We start from the raw sequence: 24,272 nt of genomic DNA, 5'->3' as shown, positions 1-24,272 counted from the left end.
TCCAATTTTGACTATTTTTATGACTTAATCTGTTAAGAGGGTAAAATAATACATATTATGTTCTTCTGTTAAGTATTTTTCACGTCTTTGAATTTCATTAAGTCCACACCTGTGGAGTAACGGTCAGCGCGTCTGGCTGCGAAACCAGGTGGCACGGGTTCGATTCCCGGTCGGGGCAAGTTACCTGGTTGAGGTTTTTTCCAGGGTTTTCCCTCAACCCAATGCGAGCAAATGCTGGGTAACTTTAGGTGCTGGACCCCGGACTCATTTCACCGGCATTATCACCTTCATTTCATTCAGACGCTAAATAACCAAGATGTCGTAAAATAACCCAATAAAATAAATTTAAAAAATTTCATTAAACTATCTGCTTATTACAGTAATGAATCAGAAAGTTTTTCCTCAGTAATTACAAAATTAAAAAAAAAAAAAAAAACTACTTGAAACAAACTGTTCGCATTCATTAATCCATTATAGCATAAGTGTGCTAGTTAAATTTATATTTTTTTTATTATGTCCTTGTACAATTTTGAGATGTTTTTTTTCTTGCATTGTTAACACTAGTTAACAATATGTTATTAGATTTTTTAATTTTCATACACATTTCAGTTTCAGATAGAAATTCATTTTGATACTACTTGTCATAAATTCTGAGATAATTTCATAATAGGCAAGCCCTTGAATATTGTTATTGTCTTAGTGTTAGATTTCAATTTTCATGATTTGTGCATCGGAGATTGCTTCCATCTTACAGACTTACAGACAGAGATATCTACGTGAAACAGAAGACTTAAGATAAAATGACTGCTGGTAATTTTACTTAGAATTTCCTTTATTTAGTAATAGAGTTTTTTATAGAGAGGGTTTGGAATTGAATGGGTTACATCAGCTGCTTGTCTATGCAGATGACGTGAATATGTTAGGAAAAAATCCACAAACAATTAGGGAAAATACGGGAATTTTACTTGAAGCAAGTAAAGAAATAGGTTTGGAAGTAAATCTCGAAAAGCCAAAGTATATGATTATGTCTCGTGACGAGAATATTGTACAAAATGAAAATATAAATATTGGAAATTTATCCTTTGAAGAGGTGGAAAAATTCAAATACCTGGGAGCAGCAGTAACAAATATAAATTATACTCGGGAGGAAATTAAACACAGAATAAATATGGGAAATGCCTGTTATTATTCGGTTGAGAAGCTTTTATCATCAGTCTGTTGTCAAAAAATCTGAAAGTTAGAATTTATAAAACAGTTATATTACTGGTTGTTCTTTATGATTATGAAACTTGGACTCTCACTTTGAGAGAGGAACATAATAATAATAATAATAATAATAATAATAATGTTTTATTTTCGCTGGCAGAGTTAAGGCCATAAGGCCTTCTCTTCCACTCAACCAGCCTTAATCAATACAATACATAAATTTAAATTACAAATATTTACTCTACACTTAAAAGGTTATCCAGCAATATTCTTCATTACACATTTATTTAAATTTAGATAAATCTATAAGGTAAAGTAGTAACTTAATTTATGAGCTAATTTAATTCAATGAATTATAATTAATTTAATATTTGAAATAGCTAGTAAAAATGATGAAAATTTAATTTAATATAACCTTACTAGGACTATGTTACAGGGAGAATACATATATTTCTATTTCTATAATGAGAATATTAATGTAATTGCCATTAGAGGTTTTGTAAATCTATTTAGAGAAATTAATGATAATAATAATAAGAATGGACAGATGTTAGTTTCATTATAAGTAACACATATTAATCAGCAATTCATCTGTTAAGTAAGAATTTATGTAATTTTGACCTAAATGAAGTTATTGTCCAACAACCCCTTATATCACTCGGAAGCGAGTTCCAATTTCTAGCAACTGAAACTGTATAGGATGAAGAATATAAAGATGTCTTGTGGTAGGGTATAATGAGTAAATTGTTATGATGAGATCTTGTACTTAGCTGATGATATGCGGATAAATTTTGAAAACGAGAAGCCAAATAGATTGGGGTAGCGGTGCGCAGAATTTGAAATAAGAGAACAAGAGAATGCAGGGCTCGTCGATCACATAGCCTTAGCCAAGACAGAGTTTGGAAAGACGGGGAAACATGATCATACTTACGAATATTATAAATATAACAGACGCACGCATTATGCACACGTTGTAGCCTGTTGCTCAAATTTGCATTTAGGTTACTTAATATAATATTGCAGTAGTCAAAGTGTGGCATCACGAGTGTTTGTACAAGGATTAATTTTAATTTATCAGGAAGAAAGTGCTTCAGTCGCTTTAATGAGTGAATAATGGAAAATATTTTTTTGGAAGTGTGATTCACTTGTTCATTCCATTCCAGGTGACAATCCATATAAATACCAAGGTTCTTCACAGTCGTACTGTATGGAATAGTAGTATTATTTACAATTATCGGTGGCAAATTTTGTTTGTCACACTTCGATCTTTGATGTTCTATTAAGATTGCCTGCGATTTACTTGCATTTAAATTAAGTCCGTGCGTTTTCGACCATATGGATATAGAATTCAAGTCATCATTAACTTTAGTTATGGCGTTATTTATGTAGTTAGGTCGAGTATGCAGATAAATTTGTATGTCGTCAGCATAAATATGGTGTCGGCAGGATGTTAGATTAGAAGAAATATCATTAATATAAATAGAAAATAGTAGAGGTCCTAGGACAGAGCCTTGTGGTACGCCAGTCTTCGTGGTACGCCAAGTGGAATAACGATTATTAATAGACATGCACTGTTGGCGTTCACGAAGATAGGAGTCCATCCACGCTAACACATTATCAGAAAAATGCAGTACTCTTAATTTTGCAATTAGTAAGTCAATGTCTACAGTGTCGAAGGCTTTGGAGTAGTCTAAAAGTGTTAGTATTGTGATCTGTCCTTTGTCTAAAGCTTCACGTATATCCTCAGTCACTTTAAGCAGTGCAGTCGATGTGCTGTGTCCCGTTCTGAAGCCTGATTGGTAAGGGTCAAGAATATTGTGAGTATTGAGGTAATCTGTCAGTTGTTTGTGCACAATTCTTTCCAAAGCTTTTGAGAGAACAGGAAGAATGCTAATTGGTCTATAGTCATTAGGTGTTACAGGTAACTTAATTTTAGGAAGGGGACGAACAATAGCCTTTTTCCATATGTCTGGGTAATGTGAAGTCATTATGGATGCATTGAATATATGGGTTAGTGTCGGAAGAATTATGTCCATAACTTTGTTCAGAAGTTCTATATTTATATTGTCTACTCCTTGTGATTTTGACTTGATGCGCTTTAGTGCTGATTTTACGTCAGAAGGTGTTATGTAGGAAAAGAAGAACTTGTCTCGTACTGGGGCGGGTGTAGAGATTAATTCATTAATAGTCTGTTGTTTCGTTGCGGCGTCAGGTGCGTGGGTAGTGGTGGATGTGAAGTAATTGTTTAAATCATCTAGACAAATAGTATTGTCAATTTGTGACTTAGATTGTCCCAGTCCCATTGACCTAACATTTCTCCACATATCAGATGCTCTAATATCAGGTTCAATGAGGCTGTAAGCATGTCTGAGCTTAGCATTTCTAATCATCTGTGTGGTCATATTTCTTAGTCGCTTGTACCGCAAGAAATCTATGTCACTTTTTAGTCTCTTGAATTTCCGAAAAGCTTCGTCTCTGTCTCTCATCAGTGATCGGATTTCTGTAGTCATCCAGGGAGCTGGAGGTCTCGTAATGCGTCTAGTTTTTATTGGGGCATGTTTGTCATATAATGTAATAACAAGGTTGTTAAAAGCTTGTACTTTTTCGTCTACTGTACGGAGAGTCCAAACATCACGCCATGGCAGTAATAACGCGTCAGAAATTAAAGAGGCGTCGTTGATATGTCGCAGATCCCTATACTGAATGCGTTTTGGTGTTGCCTTAGGACACTGCAATGAATACTCTACAAATATAATATCATGTGCATAGGTTAAGGGTGTTTGAGAATAAGGTGCTTAGGAAAATATTTGGGGCTAAGAGGGATGAAGTTACAGGAGAATGTAGAAAGTTACACAACACAGAACTGCATGCATTGTATTCTTTACCTGACATAATTAGGAACATTAAATCCAGACGTTTGAGATGGGCAGGGCATGTAGCACATATGGGCGAATCCAGAAATGCATATAGAGTGTTAGTTGGGAGGTCGGAGGGAAAAAGACCTTTGGGGAGGCCGAGACGTAGATGGGAAGATAATATTAAAATGGATTTGAGGGAGATGGGATATGATGATAGAGACTAGATTAATCTTGCTCACTATAGGGACCAATGGCGGGCTTATGTGAGGGCGGCAATGAACCTCCAGGTTCCTTAAAAGCCAGTAAGTATGTAAGTTTTTTAATGTGTCATAAATTAAGGATGTAAACTTAGCAGTTTTACTCCCCTTTGAAAGGAAGTCATGATACAAATATTTTTTCCCTCGAATGTCCAGTCTCCTCAGACATGTTAGAACCCACGAACCTAAAATTCATTGGCAACTATACCAAACACTGGTCCATCAAAGACGACCTTCATGTGATCGTGTAAACAGACTTTCCTTCTAATTTAATATGTGTCTTTTTTATAGTAATATGTACATATTTGCAGGATTATTTCAAAATCTGAACATTTAAGAAACTTTAGTTGTTCATATAATTGCAAACAGTGTTCATTTAATCGAGTTCATCCAGTATTTTAGAACTTCATTTGCTATCTATGATTGGGCAGAGCATGATATACCAAATAAGTAGGGACATTCGATTTTTGGAAATGATTTTTTCACAAATTTCTGCTAAATGAGTCAAGAGATTTAAAATTGTTATATGTATGAACAAAACTCGTTCTGTAAACATTTTACAATCGCGATTTGTCTCGAATTTTGTTTGTTTTTCCCTTTTTTACAAATTTGGCAATTTTTTTTTACGAATATTGTGGAATCCTACACTCATCAGTCACGAAATTCCATTATTTTATTTTCGACAATAAAATATTCAAAAGTACGAAAATGGGCTTTCATGGGAAGCATGGATGTTCATCTGTGAAAAATGAAAATCTGTATGTCATGCATTGCAATGCTTAAGTTTGTTACTAACACAATAAGAAGAAATGTGTAAAAGACATTTTGAACAAGAGTAGATACACAATTAAGAGTAAAGGTACAGTCACACGTCGGTACTTTTGCAGCACTGCAGTACAAAATATTGCACAACTTTCGTACTGTGACGTGTGAACAATGGTGCAACCTGAAAAGTAATGGCTGCCAAACCTGCTGCTCGCTACTTTTTCATGCTGCGTGCAGCTTAAAAGCAGTGTTGTGTGAACAAGGTTCTCATGTTGCAGTCACAGCATTTTTGATATCAGTTTTGTTGAAACTTTTGTAGAGGTTGCGAACAGTGTTACCACTGTGTTGTGAATACCTTGTATTGTTTCTACATATTTCAGCTTTTAACGTGATACAAATAAGCAGTTTATAATAATAACTAAAATTACAGTGTAGACAGAATGTATATGACAATGGTGAAATTATGATTTTTTTTGACAATCGTAGCATCGTATAGTTGCCAACACTGTACACATGTAATTCTTTTAGCACGTAATGTGGCTAGGCACATAAGCAATAGAAATACATTCTGATACAGAAAATGTCAGTCTTGAATACAAATTGGGACAGAGAAAAAATAAAAAATTGATAGAGTTAGTTGAACCTAGGGAATATTTATGGAATATCCAAAGCACCAATTATCACAACAAAAATAAACGGCTTTAGAAGAAATGTCTCTCGAAATGCAAATGTTGGAAGACGACATTAAGAAGAAATTACATACTCTTTGGGCCCAATATAGTAAAGAGCAATAAAAAATGAAGAACATTAAATCCAGCAGCAGCTCACACCAAACATACCAGACAAAATGGGAGTTTTTTGATTCATTGCAGTTCATGTTTTGTCACTCATGCAACATTGAAACTATCAATTCAATTGTAAGTACACACTAATAATACGAAATGTATTTGTATGCATTATATTTATAACAAATATACCAACTTACATTAGCAATCAGGAAATGAAATTGCTGACAGTTTAAAAGAAGTGGAGTTTTTAAACATCATTTACACGAATCAAAACATCATAGACACAAATCATTGAAAACAAATGCAAATAAAATTAATTTCCATATGTCATATGGGAATAATAATAATAATAATAATCATAATAACAGTCGTAATCAATAGGCCTACATATCTTCAACTGCCATTCAAATATAATTGCACTGCCAGTCAACTTGTCTTTCACAACAAAGGTAGTCTTTGAATTCTTCTCTTATTGTTTTTTCCAAAATGCTAGGATTGTGATAGAACAACATTTCTTTCCATCGGCACCATAGTTGCAGCTTCATTCCTCCAACTCCCTGGTGTACTGGTACCATCCTGATTTTCGACATCAAAAGTGCCTTATGGTGCATACAATGATGCTGATTGTGTTTGTGATGTTAAGAAATTGTGCAAAACACAAGCAGCACATACAATTCTTTCCACTGTCTTAGGTGATAGTTATATTGGGTGGTATTAATAAAGATGAGGAAGATGAGTTTGCTTCAAATTTTGTGAGCTTCCTCGTTTTTCTATTAATAAAGTTGAGGAAAATGAGCTTGCTCATCAAGAGTTTCCTCACCTTTGAGCAAGGAGTCACCACATAGTTTCCTCACATTACTTATTAATAAAACGGAATTTTGCTTCTTGCTCTGAAGCATTTGCTTCAAAAAACCTAAGGTACCCAAATAGGAAAGTCAAGCTTGTGGAGTGAAGCTGTTGTATCGAAATGGCTGAGTTTCATGGGTATTCAATGGCCTCAAAAGTTGTATAAGAAGCACAGAGATTACAAAACTTTGTACCGATTTAATCAAGAAAATGTGGATTGTTTAACTGACTATTTCTTAGGTGACACAAACCAAACCAGAGGCAGTGCATTTAAATATTTCTTTAACAGATTTGCAGAGGCTAGTGCTGTTGGAACAATTGGTGGCATTAAAGGAACACAGAGAGTATTATAAGGAAAAGTGTGCTAATCACAGCTGATAACATACGGAATGTCGAATAGCTCTTTATTTACAAACGTAAATTACATGAAATTATCATTTCAAGTATTATGCATTGGAATGAAATGGAATTTCGGGAGGGGGGCACTATGACTCAGCACTGCGACCTATCAAGATCTATTGCACTAACCCTCAAGCTAGGTATATTCCCAAACTCGCACTGGCTGACTACTATGTATCCAGGTTTCATGCCGGCAACCCACTCATCCTTAGGTCAGCCCCCTACTGACATCACTAACTGGCATTCAAGGAATGCTATGGAATAATGACTGAATGGAGAAATGTTGACAGAATGATGTAAATTCCTAATCAGGGGAAAGGGGAGAACCCCGAGAAACCAAACTGCAACCTTGTTCGCCACAAGTGTCACTATGGAATTTTCAATTAAAGATCCCATACGAACCTGGACCTCCTGCAAGACAGTCTGAATGTCTGACCACGTCACCGCAGAGGTCCCTACTACATCTTACAGAAAACTGTTAATAATAATAAAAATAGTAATAATAATGATTCTGTCAGATAGTTACACCTTATGACTTGTTATAAAAATTTATTCATTTATCATCCTAGAAGTTCCTATTTCTTTATGATGTGTAGTAGGCCTACTCAATTTTTTACAAGTAGGCCTAGTCGAACCGTTATTTTGTCTGGTACTGGCTTTGCTTTTTTTTTCATTTGTCTTTTAGTCCTAGCATATCGGTATATAATTAAATCTACTGTTAGCCTGGATTTTTTTTTTTTTTTTTTTGAGAATGGAAAAAGTTACACAACAGAACTGCATGCATTGTATTCTTCACCTGATATTATTAGGAACATTAAATTCAGACGTTTGAGATGGACAAGACATGTACCATGTATGGGTGAATCCAGAAGTGCATATAGAGTGTTAGTTAGGAGGCTGGAGGGAAAAATACCTTTGGGAAGGCCGAGATGTAGATGGGAGGATAATATAAAAATGAATTTGAGGGAGGTGGGATATGATGCTAGGGACTGGATTAATCTTGCTCAGGATAGGGACTGATGGAGGACTTATGTGAGGGCGGCAATGAACATCTGGGTTCCTTAAAAGCCATTTGTAAGTAAGTTACCCTGCATTTAGCAACCTCGTTAATGTCCATATTTCGCTTCTGTAGAGGAACATTTTTAAGGCTAATAGTAAGATTCCCACAGTTTAAGTAGCCTACACTATTTTACAAGAAAACTGAAAAATGTATGAAAGTTCTAAACGGAAATAGTAACTGAAAAGGAATGTGATAATTGCCATATTTTTATTAGTTAATATTGATATCATTAAGCTATTCGAAATTGAAATAGTGGTTTTACCATCTACCCTATTATAACAATTGATTTCTCCCTCCATTAGTTTGTACAACTTCGTTTACCAGTCATTCATCTTTATGGGCTTGTTTCCTATCGTTTTTAAGTCTGGTTTTCATATTGGACACTTTTTAAATTAATTGTGCCATGTTTATTGGCACCCAAACCCTTTTTCATACTCTCTCTAACATCTGCAAATGCGGCGGATTTCTTTTGCCATGATTCCAGTAACTGACTTGTGAAATATAACTGGAAAATTCTTAATGATGTCCATAAACAAAGATGAGTTTTTTCCCTTTTTCTTAACATCTTCCTCTGTGTCAGTCATAGCTCAATCACAAATTCTTTCGATCGAAATACACGTGGTGGTATTGCTTGTTGTGACCCCGATTGACGACTCCACTGATACGAATTCCCACGCAAAGTGAAGCAAACTCTGTGAGCAAGCTCTGGCATGTAAGAGCAAGCTCCGATAGTTTTTATTAATACAACATTTCAGAGCTTCCTCACAGAAAGAGCAAGCTCGTTTTGCTCATGAGGAAGATGAGCAAAGTAAGGTCTTCATTTTTATTAATACCACCCATTGTTTTTCTGAGGCAACGAAATTGTGCCAGATATAAGTCCGAAGACATTTTCCACAATTCTTCTTGCACATAAGAGGTGGTACGTTTAACCAAAGGTCCCGGGTTCGATACCCGGCCCTGGAACAATTTTTCCCTCGAAATTATTCTACTAGGTAGTCAGTCATCATAACCACTGATCCCGACGACATCAGGATCATCAACACAAACAAGAAAGAGACGTCGTAATGAAAGTGCACTCGATAAAGAAGAACAATTGGTAATACAGAAATGTACAGTATGTCCATTTTATCCTATCCCAAGCAAAAAGATGATTTCACAATTTTCGGTGATTTTGTTGGAAGTGAATTGCATCAACTTGCAAACATGTCTGATTTGCAATTGAAATTAAAAAATTCAGTTCAAAAAATCATGAAAATAAATGTGGAACATGGACAGAGACTATGTTTTGCTGAATGTATCAAACTCTCAAGTCATAAATGTAACAGATAATATTCATGAATCTACGATTTATGTGATACAAAATGAAGAGGAAGAAAATTATGCAATTTTAAGCTAATTGTATGAAAATTTAAAACTATTACTAACATTTACTTAATCATTTTTACATCAGGTTTAGAATTCAAACATTTAAATCTTTATATTTGTGTAAAATGCTAACATCTCTAAAAGTAAGTGAAGTACTACAAGCCTACGAAATGTAATTCAATCAATAAATAATATCTAGTTTCTCACCTTCAGGTGTTCTTCCTTCAATACATCATAAATTGCATAGCAAACTTCTGGAATTATTTGTGATATTGTGTTAGCAGGGAAACAGAAGAGATACATTAATGATTTATAGCTGTCACCTGTGAAAAAAAAAAAAACTAGTCATTTATAAGGAACTAAACAAGGTATGTAGTGTGCTTATGTGTTTAATTTATTTTTTATTAAATTGTTACCATACCTGTTGCCAGATATCTCAATGTCACAACTAAACATTCAGCAGGTGGGATAGCTTTTCTCATAAGCGTGTCCTTTCGTTCAGTTAGAGATGCCACTTTCTCCAACTGGTTGTCAAAATCAGCTGCTGACATACGCAAGAAGTTCTTATAAAATGATTCATCCTCTTCGCATAGTTCCCGAAAAAGTTTGTTTGTAATTCCATATTGTTCTCTATTCATTATCCACTTTTTGGTCCAGCACCTTTTTCGTTTTGTAATTCGACGTTTCTTCTACGTTTTATAATTAACGTAACTGATAAACAAGCTGTCACTTGTATTTCATTGTCCGAATACATTTTTCTGATACTGTATAAGATGTGAACGTAACTTCAAAATGTATAGAAGAATCAACACAGAGGTTGAATGCTGCTGCTAAACTGCAGCTAAAAAACTAGTGCCTTGTGTGTGAACAGACTCGCAACATTCAGTTGCAACTTTTGCAGCTGCAGTACAAAAGTTGCACAGTAAAAGTAGTGACGTGTAACCGTACCTTAAGAAATAATGTATTTTGATAATTCAGCAACCAAGCGGTCTGTCATTGTGTGCAATGAGCCTAGGCCTAATGTTCTTTATATTCATGTGACACTTTTCTCCATCTAGTGTATAAGGCCTTACTAATACTGGAGAAACCTGTAAGAAAATAAGTGTTTTATTACCGATCTTTTAAAAGTGATTTCTTTGTTTAAATTCAAACTATTTCTTTGCGATTTACATGTTTAAATGCAGACATTTTTCATTATATACATACTTAAATAATGACTTTATTCACAGATTACAGTAGTTTTATGTAATGACTTCAATATATTTTATTCACCATTTTATGGTGTCCCTACAAATAAGATAGAATGATGAATGCTTCCCATTTCTTCTGGAATGTAGAACATTTATGTTCACATGATGTCTTTCTCTACCTAATCTATACAACCCTGTATTTTAGGATCTAAAAGGCTGGCCTGGTTTTATTGAGCGAGATAATATTTTTATACACTATGTAGTATGCTTGTAATTACAGTATATCGTGTTGGAATCAATTGTTTTAGAAACGTGCCCATGAAGTAATGCGGTGGAGAGAGTCCATCAGTAAGGTTGAGAAACAAGAGGCTGAGAGGGAAGCAGTTGAATCTAAAATTCAAGAACATTTAAAGGTGTGAATTAAGTTCATTTTTTTCTTCTTCGAATATCCCACTAAATATATGTATATTTTATGTAAAATGATTTAACCAGATTAATTTATGTTATAATTTGAATCCTTTGTATCTGAATCTTAAATAACCACATTATTACCTATTAAATTATGTTAAAAATTATTTCCTTTTATTCAGAAGCTATTGTATTGTTGCAATTTACGCAATTTATGTGCTTAAGCTCATAGAAAGTCTACCTTTATAGAGGAATTACTTGATTGCGAGTAAAATTTGTATTGTAATAATATTTTATTATCCTTATATTATAGTTTATATACGATTTTTAATATGAATTTGTTACTGATTTTGTTTTTACAGGTATATAAGGAACAGTTGGAAACTAGAAGAAAATTAGGAAAGTTCAAATTACGCCCAACTGGGCCCCGTGAAAAGGAAATAAAAGATGATGATCAGGGACCAAGAGTTAGTGTTGTTATAAAAGGTAAAACATGTGTTTTATGGCTACAATAAATAAGAGTTATGGAACCAAAGTAAGAGTTCTTAATTAAAATTCATTCCTGAAATGTAACATCAGTTTGCAAAATATTGTGCACTTGTGTCTGGTCTTTAAGAAAGCAAGTAATTATTAGAATGAAAGTTGAAAAATGTTCCTTTTTCTTTATTCATGGCTGTGAATGATAGACTTAATACTGTATATTTGTTCTCAGTGATGGAAGATATGCAAATGAAAAGATCAGAAAGCATTTCTGACAATGTGGCTTGGGACAGAATATTAAGCAGGCACTTAGCTGCTATCCTCATGATATACTTCCACTTACAAGCCAGGGATTTAAAATGACTTTAGAGTCATTTCCAAAATAACCACACCAGTAGTGAAATATTAGTAATGCTAACCAGACATATTTTCACACTTCCTCTTCATTTACATGTGCATATGATTGACTACAATCTGCTGTTCATTCTTCATTCACAGCTCTTTCCAAGTGGCCTGTCAGGATAGTTTGTGTATTTGAAACTTAGATAATAAAATCAAAACAACTTGGAACATAATTAAAAAGGGAAGTGGACGATCAAAAAGTAAAGTAACAAACTGCTGTATACCCTTACAAATACAAAAACGTCAGACCCAAATGAAATTGCAAATATATTTAACAAATATTTTCTTACAATAACTGATAACCTCAACATTTCCCAAGATAATGTTACTAACAGTTTATATTCTTTAACACAATATTTTCCAACAAAGTTCCCAAATATACAAATATTTCCAACAAACAAACAAGAAATAATTGCAGTTATTAAAAATCTAAAGTCAAAAAACTCTTCAGGTTATGATGAAATAACAAGCAAAATATTAAAAGCGAGTTCACATATTATAGCTGGCCCACTAAGTTACTTATGCAACTATTCAGTGTTCAATGGTATATTCCCCGAGAGATTAAAATATTCAATAGTTATTATTTCTATCTTCAAAAAAGGAGAAATAACGTCTCCAGAAAATTGCAGACCCATATCACTTACTCCAGTCTTCTCCAAAGTCTTTGAAAAAGTAATGTGCAGTAGAATTCCTTGTATCCGGCAACTGTGGGACAAAGCCAGCGCCAGATAACTGATTTTGCCGGATAATTGGAAAATATGTTTATAAACTATGTAAAGACACATTGTACTGCACAAACATTTTTTCCATGTTGAAAGTTAGTAATTTTCATATAGATATTTGAAAATAAAGTTTTGAAATATGTACAGTGTTTATTTTTAATACTGAATACAGTAATTTACATTAATCAGTTCATAATTATTGTAATACAGTAATACATAATAGCATAAAAAATACTAAACATTTTCGTAACCTTATGACAGTTTTAAATGTGAGTCATGTGACGTGAAGAGCATGTAGCCAACATCGCAAATATGAAGACGAAGTAACGCTCAATGATTTGAGCATAAGAATATTTTGCTTGCATTTCGCGGAATCCATTGTACAACAGCAGTGCTTAGCAGTAATAGCCATGATACTATCTATCACTCGAATGAAATTTTTGCGCACTGTAGGAACAGAGAATTTCACACTTTCCTGTTTAGACTCATCCAAGACCCTTTGAAACAGGCAAGTTCAAGTGGTAAATTTAAAGATATTGTCTCTGCGCATTGTTTGCAAAGTCCAAGTGATAGCTTACCGATGCTACCCAATATGCTCCAGGAATGTAACAGGTTTTTTTGTCTATGTTTTCACACATAAACAATGTAAAGAGTAAACATGATATGTGGTATGTGTGATCCATGAAAACCACTCACATCTTTGTCTGACTCTTCCCTTTCGCATGTTTTTTTTTGGCTAGCCAAAAGTGCCATTGTTTTGGTATTGCCAGTTATTTGGGTGCCTGATACGAGGGATTTTACTGTATAAAAGATAATACCATCATCTAGGAAGATACTACAACATTTTAGTCCCAGAACAGTTGATTTAGGAAAAATAAGTGCACGGAAAATGCAACATTTAGTTTAACTGACAAAATTCTGTAGGCAATTAATATAAAATTACAAGTTGGAGGGATTTTTTTGTTATTTATCCAAAGCATTTGACTGTATAAATCATAAAATATGCTAGACAAATTTGATTATTATGGAATTAAAGGCGTTGCACACTAGTGGTTTCACTCATAGATAGGAAACAAGTCAAAATCAATACAATATGAAATCTGCCTCAACATGGGGAACTATTAATAATGGAATTCCTCAATGACCAATATTAGGTCCCCTACTTTTTCTAGTGTTCATAAATGATCTTGCCCCCCTAATAAAAGATGTAGGCCATCCCACATTATTTGCAGATGACACAAATATAGTAATTACAGCCAAAAAGTCCAACACATTCCAACCTTTAACGAGACAATTCTCCTCAAAATATGTGATTGGTTCTCAGCCAATGAATTAGTACTAAATTGTAACAAAACTAACATAATTCAATTTAAATCCTATCCAAATTCAACCTTGCAAATTTCAAGCGCAATAATTAACAATAGGTCCCTAATAGAAACAACAACAACGAAACTTCTTGGTTTACAAATCGATAATATATTAAATGGAAAAAATCATATTAAAGAAATTACCCCTATACTAAATACAGCATGTTTTGCTATTAGATCTATGCAAGAGATAGTAAATATCAATACAGTAGAGCCCCGTTAATTGGAGCTAATTAGGGCTGAGCCTACCTTGAATTACAAAAAACTCGGATTATACAGAAATATTACTAAATCAAAGGGTAGATCATGAATAAATATGTAATGAGCACAATAAAGGTTAAGACTTTATAGTACTGTTACGATTTTTTTTTTTCCTTTGACATGTTCCATATTATAGCTATGAATTGATGTACGAATACCATGGAATGTAAATAAATACTGTACAATACAATACAATGGGTGTTAATGTAGATGCTGAATTAAGTGTATCATTGGGTCTCTCGTGATTAATAACATGATTGAAATAAATATGATCTCATTCGATTATGATGTGAGCAAACTTGAGTTGGCACTGCATGTGTGCGAGGTGCAGTTGGGGCTCATGGTGACTGGCGGGCATTTTGGGCATGGGCGAAAATTTCCGAGCATTATATCTCGCAATTCCGATGTGCTAGCACGCTGATTTTGGTGACAAACGAAATATTTCATTTAAATCTCTTAATTTAAGCTAGACATACTGACGTGAAACCCACGACCACAACATCCATGACACAGCAAATCTTCTTTTTTAAGTTCTTGCCAAGTTTTGCATGTTGGAGATTAAATAATATATTTCAGTGTTTCAAAGAATAACTGAATGAATGGCATAATTATGTGATTTCAGGTGATGTTGATGGTTCTGTAGAAGCAATCCTTGATGTTTTAGAAACATATAATTGTAATACAGAATGTAAGTTAAATTTGGTACATTATGGAGTTGGTAATGTTTCAGAAACAGATGTGGAATTAGCAGATGCATTTAAAGGTGAGTAAAATACTATTCTAGTGAAATTGTGAAAACATGAAACCAACATCATTATGGAATATGTTACACATTTTGTATTCAGCTTCAAAATTTTATTTGGAATAGTCATCCTGGAAATTATGTAATTGCTTCCTGTTTATGGTTATGAAATAACAGTATTACGTATGTCCATCATCTTTTGCACCCAGTAACATTAACTGTTCTTTCTCCTTCTATTTTTGTGAATATAAATACAAAAGAAAAGGCCACCTTTCTTGCAATAAGTCTTAATCTCCTTTCTCTTTTTTTTTTTTCAGCAATAATTTATTGTTTTAATGTTGAGGTACCAGACAAAGTTAAAGAGATTGCAAAAATAAGTAAAATATCAATTCGTCCTCATAAAGTGATTTACAAATTGATAGATGATCTCAAGAAAGAAATTAGTTCTCAGTTGCCACCAAAAGATGTAGAGGAAGTATTAGGTAAGAATGCATGTTCTATTGAACCATCTTACATTATTATTACAGTCTAACACCATGTCAGTATAAGGCATGACTGTGCAGAGAAACTAAATAAAATATATTGTCGTTGTTCCTGCAATAACTCCTATGTGACATATTTATCGATTTTCAGATTTTTTCCCTATTAAATAACTTAAATAGTGATACAGCAATAATAGTGATACAGCAAATAATAAAATCTCCCATATGTAATTATATTTATTTGTTTCGAAAATGTGAGAATTCACTGTTGCCTATATATGGGTGCCATAAGATGAATAAATGTGTTTTTTCTTCCTACTGAAAAATTTTATATTTTGCACATAGGAGTTATTGCAGGAACAACGACGATATAGGCTTCTGCATCTCATAGAATTTGACATATGCAACAGTAGATTGGATTTTACCCAATTTCTCTCATATTTAAATAAAATATATTAGTAAACATTGATTTGTGGAATGCAATACAGTTGCATTTGTGTGTTCTATGTGTGAAACTTTCTCACTATTTTCTAATTCCTACTCACTTATGTACAGTTGTATAAAAGTGACAGAAAATAGATTAATAACATAATTATGTTTGTAATTTTCAGATAAAAATATAAGTTGAAATCGATCACATTCAAGTTATCCTCAGTTTTCATAAAGTTCCACAATCATATTTAAAAATTTTATTTTCTCGTTTAATCTTATACAGTAGATAAATTATGTGAGGTAGATATTTACCAAAAGGACAAATTGTGAATCACATTCTAATACATTCTTCAACACATTGATTTTGTATTGTACGTAGCCAATATCAAATCTTGAACACTTAGGAAGTTGTAAAATATTATATTCTCAAATATGAAATATAAAATATTATAAGGCTTATGAGAGAGGGGGGGATGAAGGGGGAGATGGGAGAGAGGGAAATTTTTTAATTGAATACAGTTCTTGATTTATGAAATAAACATGATCAGTGATTAGGCAGTGTATTGTACATCATACGTATTGGTTCACTACCTGGCATCGTACTGTTTAACTTTCTAATTTGCCACAGAATCAGAGAATAGTTCTCCATACTCTGCCTAATCACAACGAGTTAGGTTGAGTTTGTATAATTTTATCTATTAAAAAAGTAAAAAAGTAGGAATCATTTGAACTAAAAGGAACAAAACATTGCAAATGTCTTTCCTACGAATAACACATACCCTTTCCCTTCTTTAGGTCTTTCAACTATTATTATTGGTACTGGGCTTTAACAAATTCACAGAACGGTAACTTGAAAAATATTAAAAAACTGGACTTCGAAGTTTTCGCTGGCACATTTCTTTACTCTATGACTACTACTACAATTAATTTGTCATTGAGAGACACTATATTCATTCTTTCATAGTGCCCTGCCCGAGAGTAGATCTTTCACTGCAAACCCAGCTTTCTCCAATCTTTCCTATTTTCTGCTTTTCTCTGATCATCAGTGTGGTTTAGGCATAAAAGATCGACTATTAATAAGATTTTTTGTATTCGATATATATTGGAGAAAAAATGGGAGTACAAGGGCACAGTACATCAGTTATTCATAGATTTTAAAGAGGCATATTACTCGGTTAAGAGAGAAGTTTTATATAATATTCTTATTGAATTTGGTACTCCCGAGAAACTAGTTCAATTAATTAAAATGTGTCTCTGTGAAACATACAGCAGAGTCCGTATAAACCAGTTTCTGTCTGATGCTTTTCCAGTTCATTCAATGTTAAGCAAGGAGATGTACTATTACCTTTACTTTTTAACTTTGCTCTAGAATATGCCATTAGGAAAGTCCAGGAAAACAGAGAGGGTTTGGAAGTAAATCCCGAAAAAAACAAAGTAATTATACGATTATTTCTCATGACCAGAATGTTTAGTCAACTGTCCAATGACAGGTCTGGACCCCACAAATGACACCAACAAGGCATCACTCATGAGACAACCAGACCAGGAGATAATGGGCTGGCCAGTTCCTTTCCCCTTCCATTGTATACTTCGCTGACTAGTAACATATTAGGGGAGAATGTTGTACCTAGACCATGGTGTACCTTGGACCGTTTTCTTTATCTGAGAGACGCTGCCACCTAGCGAGTTACCCAAGGGCACGTGCTTCTTTGTATCGTGGTGGAGTGTCTGTGTGAGTCGGCAGGTTTTTGCGTAAGTACTGCTTGCGCAAGAGTAAAAAGTTGTTTTTTCTTCTAAAAAGTAAATTTTTTTCACCCCAATTGTTTGAGAAGTATATTTCAACTAGTGTACGAGGATTATTGTGTGAATGTATATTGGATTCCACATTATTTGGTGAGTAAAATGAGCATAAAACTTTTACATTATATTATATTCTAGGACGTTGGTTGCCATGTTTGTATAATAACAGACACTCGTGTACATTGGGCCATGACTACATCTTGTACCTTGCGCCGGCGGTTCATGGTACAATAGGTTACAATATTTTTTTGTTTGTGTGTGTTTCAGTGCAATAATAATAGACAAATCTGTGGTGTTTGGGTAAAGGGAGATAAGTCATAAAAATGAGTTCGGAGATAAATGAAAATTAAACTTGGAACCCTTATTACAAATAATTTTCTATACAAATAAAACATATCAACTGCTTGTATTCTTTGATTTTTGCACACCCACTTGTATAATTTAACTTGTGTGTTCATCTGGGGAACAAAATTCCACCTGGACAAAAAAATGACTTATACCCCTTTACCCGAACACCACAGAAATATGCCTCGTAGCAAAGATGGAAAGAAAAGGAAACCTGTAGACGCAAATGCTTTGAAAAATGCCCTTAAGGCAATTAATTCTGAGGATCCCAAAAGAAAATGTCGTATAGAGAGGCTGCGAAAGTTTTCAATGTCAGTCGTTCTACTCTTGCTAGGCACTTAAACAAATTTTTAGGTTGCAGAGATGAAGACTTTGAATATTCTGCAAATTATTCAGTTAGGTATTTTCTGAATACGAGGAAAATTGCCTTGTTAAATATATTGAAACTGTGGCAAAAATGCAATATGGACTAACAAAAAAGGGTGTTAGGCAACTTGCCTATAAATTTGCAAAGGCGAATGGAAAGAAATATCCGCAATCCTGGGATGAAGAGCAGATAGCAGGAGAGGAATGGATGCGCGGTTTTCTTAAAAGACATTCCAGTTCACTGTCAATAAGGAAACCCGAAGCATCAAGTTTAAGTCGGGCTACAAGCTTCAACCGCTACAATGTTGAACGTTTTTTCAACAACGTCAAAGACGTCCACAGCAGATTTGGTCCTATTTCCCCCGAGAAAATATGGAACTTAGACGAAACTGGTCTCAGCACTGTGCAAGGGCAATCAAAGATTGTTGCTCCTAAAGGCATAAAACAAATAGGCAGTGCAACGTCAGGCGAAAGGGGGCAACTTGTGACTATGATTGCAGCTGTAAATGCAGTTGGAAATTCCTTACCACCCATGTTTATTTTTCCTTGCGTGCACTTCAAGGACAGAATGTTGTTTGGTGGTCCTGCAGGATGTATTGGAGCCGCCAATATATCAGGGTGGTCAAATGATGGAACCTTTTTGAAGTTTCTTGATCACTTTCTTGGGTCAGTGAAGTGTTCCAAGGAAGATAGGGTTCTCTTGATCTTGGATAACCACGAGACGCATCTCTCTGTTCAAGCCTTGGAAAAGGCATCAACTGCTGGTGTGGTGATGTTAACATTTCCCCCACACACTTCGCACAAACTCCAGCCGTTGGATATTTCTGTCTATGCTCCGATGAAGACATATTACAATCAGGCTGTCGAGTCATGGCTGTACAACAACAGGGGAAAGACTTTTGACATCTATGCAGTTGCGGAGGCTGCAGGGATAGCCTATCCAAAAGCATTTACACCACAAAATATTTTGTCGGGATTTCGTAAATAAGGTATCTATCCACTGGACACAGAGATCTTCACAGACGACGATTTCTTGGGCGCCTACGTAACTGATCGAATTCCAGGTAGTCAGCCAACAGAAAATGTTACAGCAAGGCGAGAGAGCGTAGAAGAAACTCCAGACCACACATCACTTCAGCAGATTTGGATGAACCAACTCCTGGAACCTCTTTTGACGCTGGAAACAAATGTTGTGGCTCAGATACTCCCCAATCTAAGCATGAAGTGGCAAGTATTGTCACTCCTGAAGAAGTTCAGCCGTATCCAAAAGCCACGCCAAGGAAGAAATCAAACAGAGGAAGAAGGGTAGGAAAGACAATGATAGCGACAGACACGCCTGAAAAATTGGCTCTAAAGGAACAAAAAGAAAAGAAAAAACAAAGAAACAAAAATATTGCAACAGAAAAGGTGCGGCATCCTAAAAAAGTGGTAAGAAATTTAGCAGGCATTCTGAAACTACAGCCAGGGATTAAAAAAGCAAGTCCCATGGATCTTCAAAACTGATGAGGAGGCAGAAAATAATGGAGAGATCGTCAACCGAAAGTATTTGTGTTTCATATACACGTGTTTCAGGATAGTTATAGAAATACGTTGATTTATTATTCTAAAACTTCCTTTTAAAATATGGTCCAAGGTACAGGATGGCTGGCCCTAGGTACACGAGGGTATTGTACCTTGGTCCACTATGTAGCATAATTTTATTTTCTTATCTGATAATGTATTTGGCTGAGTTGATGTTTATTTTCAACTAAAATATATTTAAAAAGTATGAAGTTTCATTATGACCTAAGAAAAACCCAAAATATGCTAATACAATCAGAGTTATAACGTATATTTTAAAACGTGGCTCAAGGTACAACACCCTACCCTACACTAATCAGACTTCAGATGGTTTTCCTCTGATACATATCATCAAGTGAGATGAATATATTACGAAATTGAAATATAAAAAATTGCGAGTTTATCCTTTGGTAAGGTAAACAATTCACATATCTTGGAGATACAGTAACAAATATAAATACACTCAAGTGGAAATTAAACACAGAATAAATATGGGTAATGTCTGCTATTATTCAGTTGAGAAGCTTTTGTCACCCAGTCTGCTTTAAAAAAAGAATTTGGAAGTTAGAATTTGTAAAACAGTTATATTACTGGTTGTTCTGTATGGTTGTGAAACTTGGACTCTCACTTTGAAAGAGGTGCAGAGATTAAGGTTATTCGAGAATAAAGTGCTTAGAAAATATTTGGGGCTAAGAGGGATGAAGTTACAGGAGAATGAAGAAAGTTACACAATGCAGAACTGCACGAATTGTATTCTTCACCTAACATAATTAGGATCATTAAATCCAGATGCAGAAGTCTGATTAGTGTAATATGTAACTAGTCAGTAATGTATACAATGGAGGAGGCAATGGAGGGGGAAAAGAACTAGCCACCTTACCCTATTATCTCCTGCCTTAGTGCCTCATGAATGGTGCCTTGTTTGTGTCACTTGTGAGGTCCAGACTGTCTTCGGACAGTTGACTAAACAACAACAACAAATCCAGATGTTTGAGATTGACAGAGCATGTAGCACTTATGGATGAATCGAGAAATATATATAGAGTATTAATTGGAAGACCTGAGGGAAAAGGACCTTCCGGGAGGCCAAGATGTAGATGGGAGGATAATGTAAAAATGGATTTGAAGAAGGTGAGATATGATGCTAGGGACTTGATTAATCTTGTTCAGGATAGGAATTGATGAGGGCTTATATGAGGGTGGCACTGAACCTCCAGGTTCTTTAAAAGCCATTTGTAATACATATATACACACATATACAGTAAAAGCTCGATATAGCGCGGTTGTTGGGGGTCATACTTAACCCCCATATTATAGCTGAACCGCAATATATCGGAAGTGATTATAGGCCATGTGTTAAGGAAGTGACAAGTCACATGGAAATGGGTAAAGCTGGTAATTTAATGCACTATAACTCTATAAATGAATTTAAATAATGTAATACGTACTTCAATATTAATAAACATTCACCAGTTACGCAGTTTATTCCAAAACTTGTTATTGTATTGTTTTGGCACTGTTTCTCGTCAGTGTTTATAAACTGTCCTGATTTTACATTGACCTAAAAAAAGTTCGTAAGTTTTATTTGCCGGACTAAATCACTGCGTTTTTTCTCCGTATTTTGTTTTGTATTAGCAAGATGGTGGGAACAAACACTGTTTGGTTCACTTAGCCTTTCCAACCAGACATTATATTATTTAGATGAGATATCACTTCAGTGACACTTGGAATATTGTCTTTCTCTTCTACCACATTTTCATCATCTTCATTTTCATTCCATATAACATTTATGATATCTTCACCCTCTAATTGTACCTTCTGGAATGTCGCATTTCTGCGACAAATTCGCTTTTGTTTCTCCACTTTTTACAAGGTCAATTATTTTAAGCTTTTCACTCACTGAATATGGTTTTTGTTTTTGTGACATTACTGCACGTAACGTTTAAATAAATTAAGGCTTAGAATAGACTAAAACTGAACAACTTAACACTCAGAACATGTGACACAAACTAAAACACAGTACAGTATAACTTTCACTTTAGAAGATTTGAGAAAACTAAAATAAAAACGCATTCATGACTTGTTAAGGCACAAATTGTTTCCCATTATGCCTGCAAAATCTCTTGGAATGCAGGTTTACAACCGTGAAGGAAAGGTCAGTGTCCACTGAGGACTGTGTATATACCTACTGATGCAATATGTTATATTGCAGAAACGCTCTGTGCAGTATTATCTTTTACATTGATTTTTTTTTATATTTATTTCCACTAAATGTATTGTATATTTTATGTTTTTTATTGGGGTACATACTTTCCCTCCGTTAAATACGAATTTACAGTAAATCAGACTATGCTATATCAACCTTTTACTATATATATTGACACACACTCACAGATATACATTTCAACATTTGACACACACACAAGGATGTATATATGTCTGTCTATCTGTGTGTATGTGTATGCATGTGATTACACATGAAACTTTATAGATAAATGTTGTGTTCATTTTAGGTGAAGCAAATGTACTTCAAGATTTCGAAATCACAGAAGGAAAGAAGAAAGTACATGTAGCTGGTTGTCGATGTACAAAAGGGATTTTAAGGAAATCTGGGAAATATCGACTACAAAGGGGGCAGGAAATTATTTTCGATGGTTAGTACATTATTAGAATAAAATATACAGATCTGTGTAAAAGGGTTATAAGTGTGCTGTAACTTTGTAGTTAGTGTACTGACCCTAACATTGTTAAAATGAATATTGATAAATTGTATCTTGTGCTAGAAGGCAAAAGGAAATAAGCACCAAAACATGAACTTTTAGGTTATGGTTGATTCATATATAGGATTTTATGCTTGTTTTGATATTAGTATGCTCGAATTGCAGTGATGGATAGTTATGTATATTTTTTGATATTCAAAGGAAATGTCATAAAGCTGTATACATAGTGGAACTTGATCTGACCATATCTCAGAATGGAATTTTGAACTTGCTTCTTTCTTGCTTCTGAGGTAAGGTGTGATATATGTATGACCCTGAATTATTAGGTACTTTTGAACAAGAAGATAATTCTGACAGTACAGCAGTGCCGACTACACTCGCTGCTAGTCACCTGGCCGTACCAAGCCATGTCAAACTAAAGAGAATCGAAATATTGCTAGTAAAATTCTTGACTATATTCTTCAAGAATTGACTGCACTAGTCAAGTGCAATAATTATGCAGTATAACGGCAGATATTTAATGCACTAAAAAGAAATGGGTCATTCCATACAAAATTTTGAAATTTGTAATGTCAAGTTCTGGATTTTTTCAATATTCTAGTAAATGAATGTCATAATAATAAATAGTTAAATGGGCTAATATGAACTTCATATCTCCAATGGTTGAAAAGTAATGAAGGGTGAAATATTCGGGGAGTTGATATGTAGACTGTTGTTAAAAATATTATTAAAATGACATGCTTCATTGTATCAACGTAAAAATTGTGCCAATACAATGATGACTATATATTTCAACTTACTTCTGAGTTATTATGGATTTTTACTTCGAGCATGTATTAAAACTTACAGTAAAATAAAGAAATGTTAATATTTTCAAATCGAATATTTTTTTTACCATGCTCTATTTTTTATGGTGAGATAAATAATTTCTTAATCTATTACAAAAATTTTATGATGGGGACTCTAATACTTTTGGAAATATTAAATAAACCATAATTGCAAATGTTGTCATTAAGGATCAAAGTCGCGTGCAGTGTATTACGTCACGTGCTCATACCAGACACCCACACGCATGTTTAGCGATCGATATGACAAATGCCAGATGTTGCAACATCCGCTCAACGGTATGCTAATAGATTTCACGAGAGTGTTTTTTTCCTGTTATAATCTCAGCGCAACTTTTTCCCTTCAGTTTAGAGGGTGTTTCTGTTCTGTTCTGTCATTGTAACTTTTTCCCTTCAGTTTAGATGGCAATTTTGATCTGTTCTGTCATTGTAAGTTGTAAGTGTTCAATATGCCTAAATTAAAGACGAAAAGTTGGAGTCATCTGTGGTGTTGCAACACTTTCGGACTTCAAAAACATTCGTCACAAGTCTGTAAAAGAAAAGTCACAAGTAGCATGTGTAAAAGGTCCTGCATTTAATGGTAGGTGATGCTATTTGAGAACGCTT

General features: G+C 34.3%; 1 protein-coding gene across 4 annotated transcripts in view; it reads left to right on the top strand.

Annotated features, from left to right (window-relative positions):
- The window catches only part of mIF2 (mitochondrial translation initiation factor 2), a 104,623-nt gene that overhangs the window by 71,061 nt on the left and 9,290 nt on the right, over positions 1–24,272 (top strand). For all 4 annotated transcript variants that reach the window (XM_069816202.1, XM_069816205.1, XM_069816203.1 and 1 more), the window contains 5 exons: positions 11,043–11,147; positions 11,505–11,628; positions 14,997–15,137; positions 15,434–15,598; positions 22,615–22,755. In XM_069816202.1, coding sequence (XP_069672303.1) covers positions 11,043–11,147; positions 11,505–11,628; positions 14,997–15,137; positions 15,434–15,598; positions 22,615–22,755 — 676 coding nt within the window. The remainder of the gene's footprint in view (positions 1–11,042; positions 11,148–11,504; positions 11,629–14,996; positions 15,138–15,433; positions 15,599–22,614; positions 22,756–24,272) is intronic.

This window comes from Periplaneta americana, chromosome 17 (genome assembly GCF_040183065.1).
Source record: "Periplaneta americana isolate PAMFEO1 chromosome 17, P.americana_PAMFEO1_priV1, whole genome shotgun sequence".
NCBI classification, from domain to species: Eukaryota; Metazoa; Arthropoda; class Insecta; order Blattodea; family Blattidae; genus Periplaneta; species Periplaneta americana.
The sequence above is the reverse complement of the archived record's forward strand: the minus strand, read 5'-3'. Positions and strand labels throughout refer to the sequence as shown.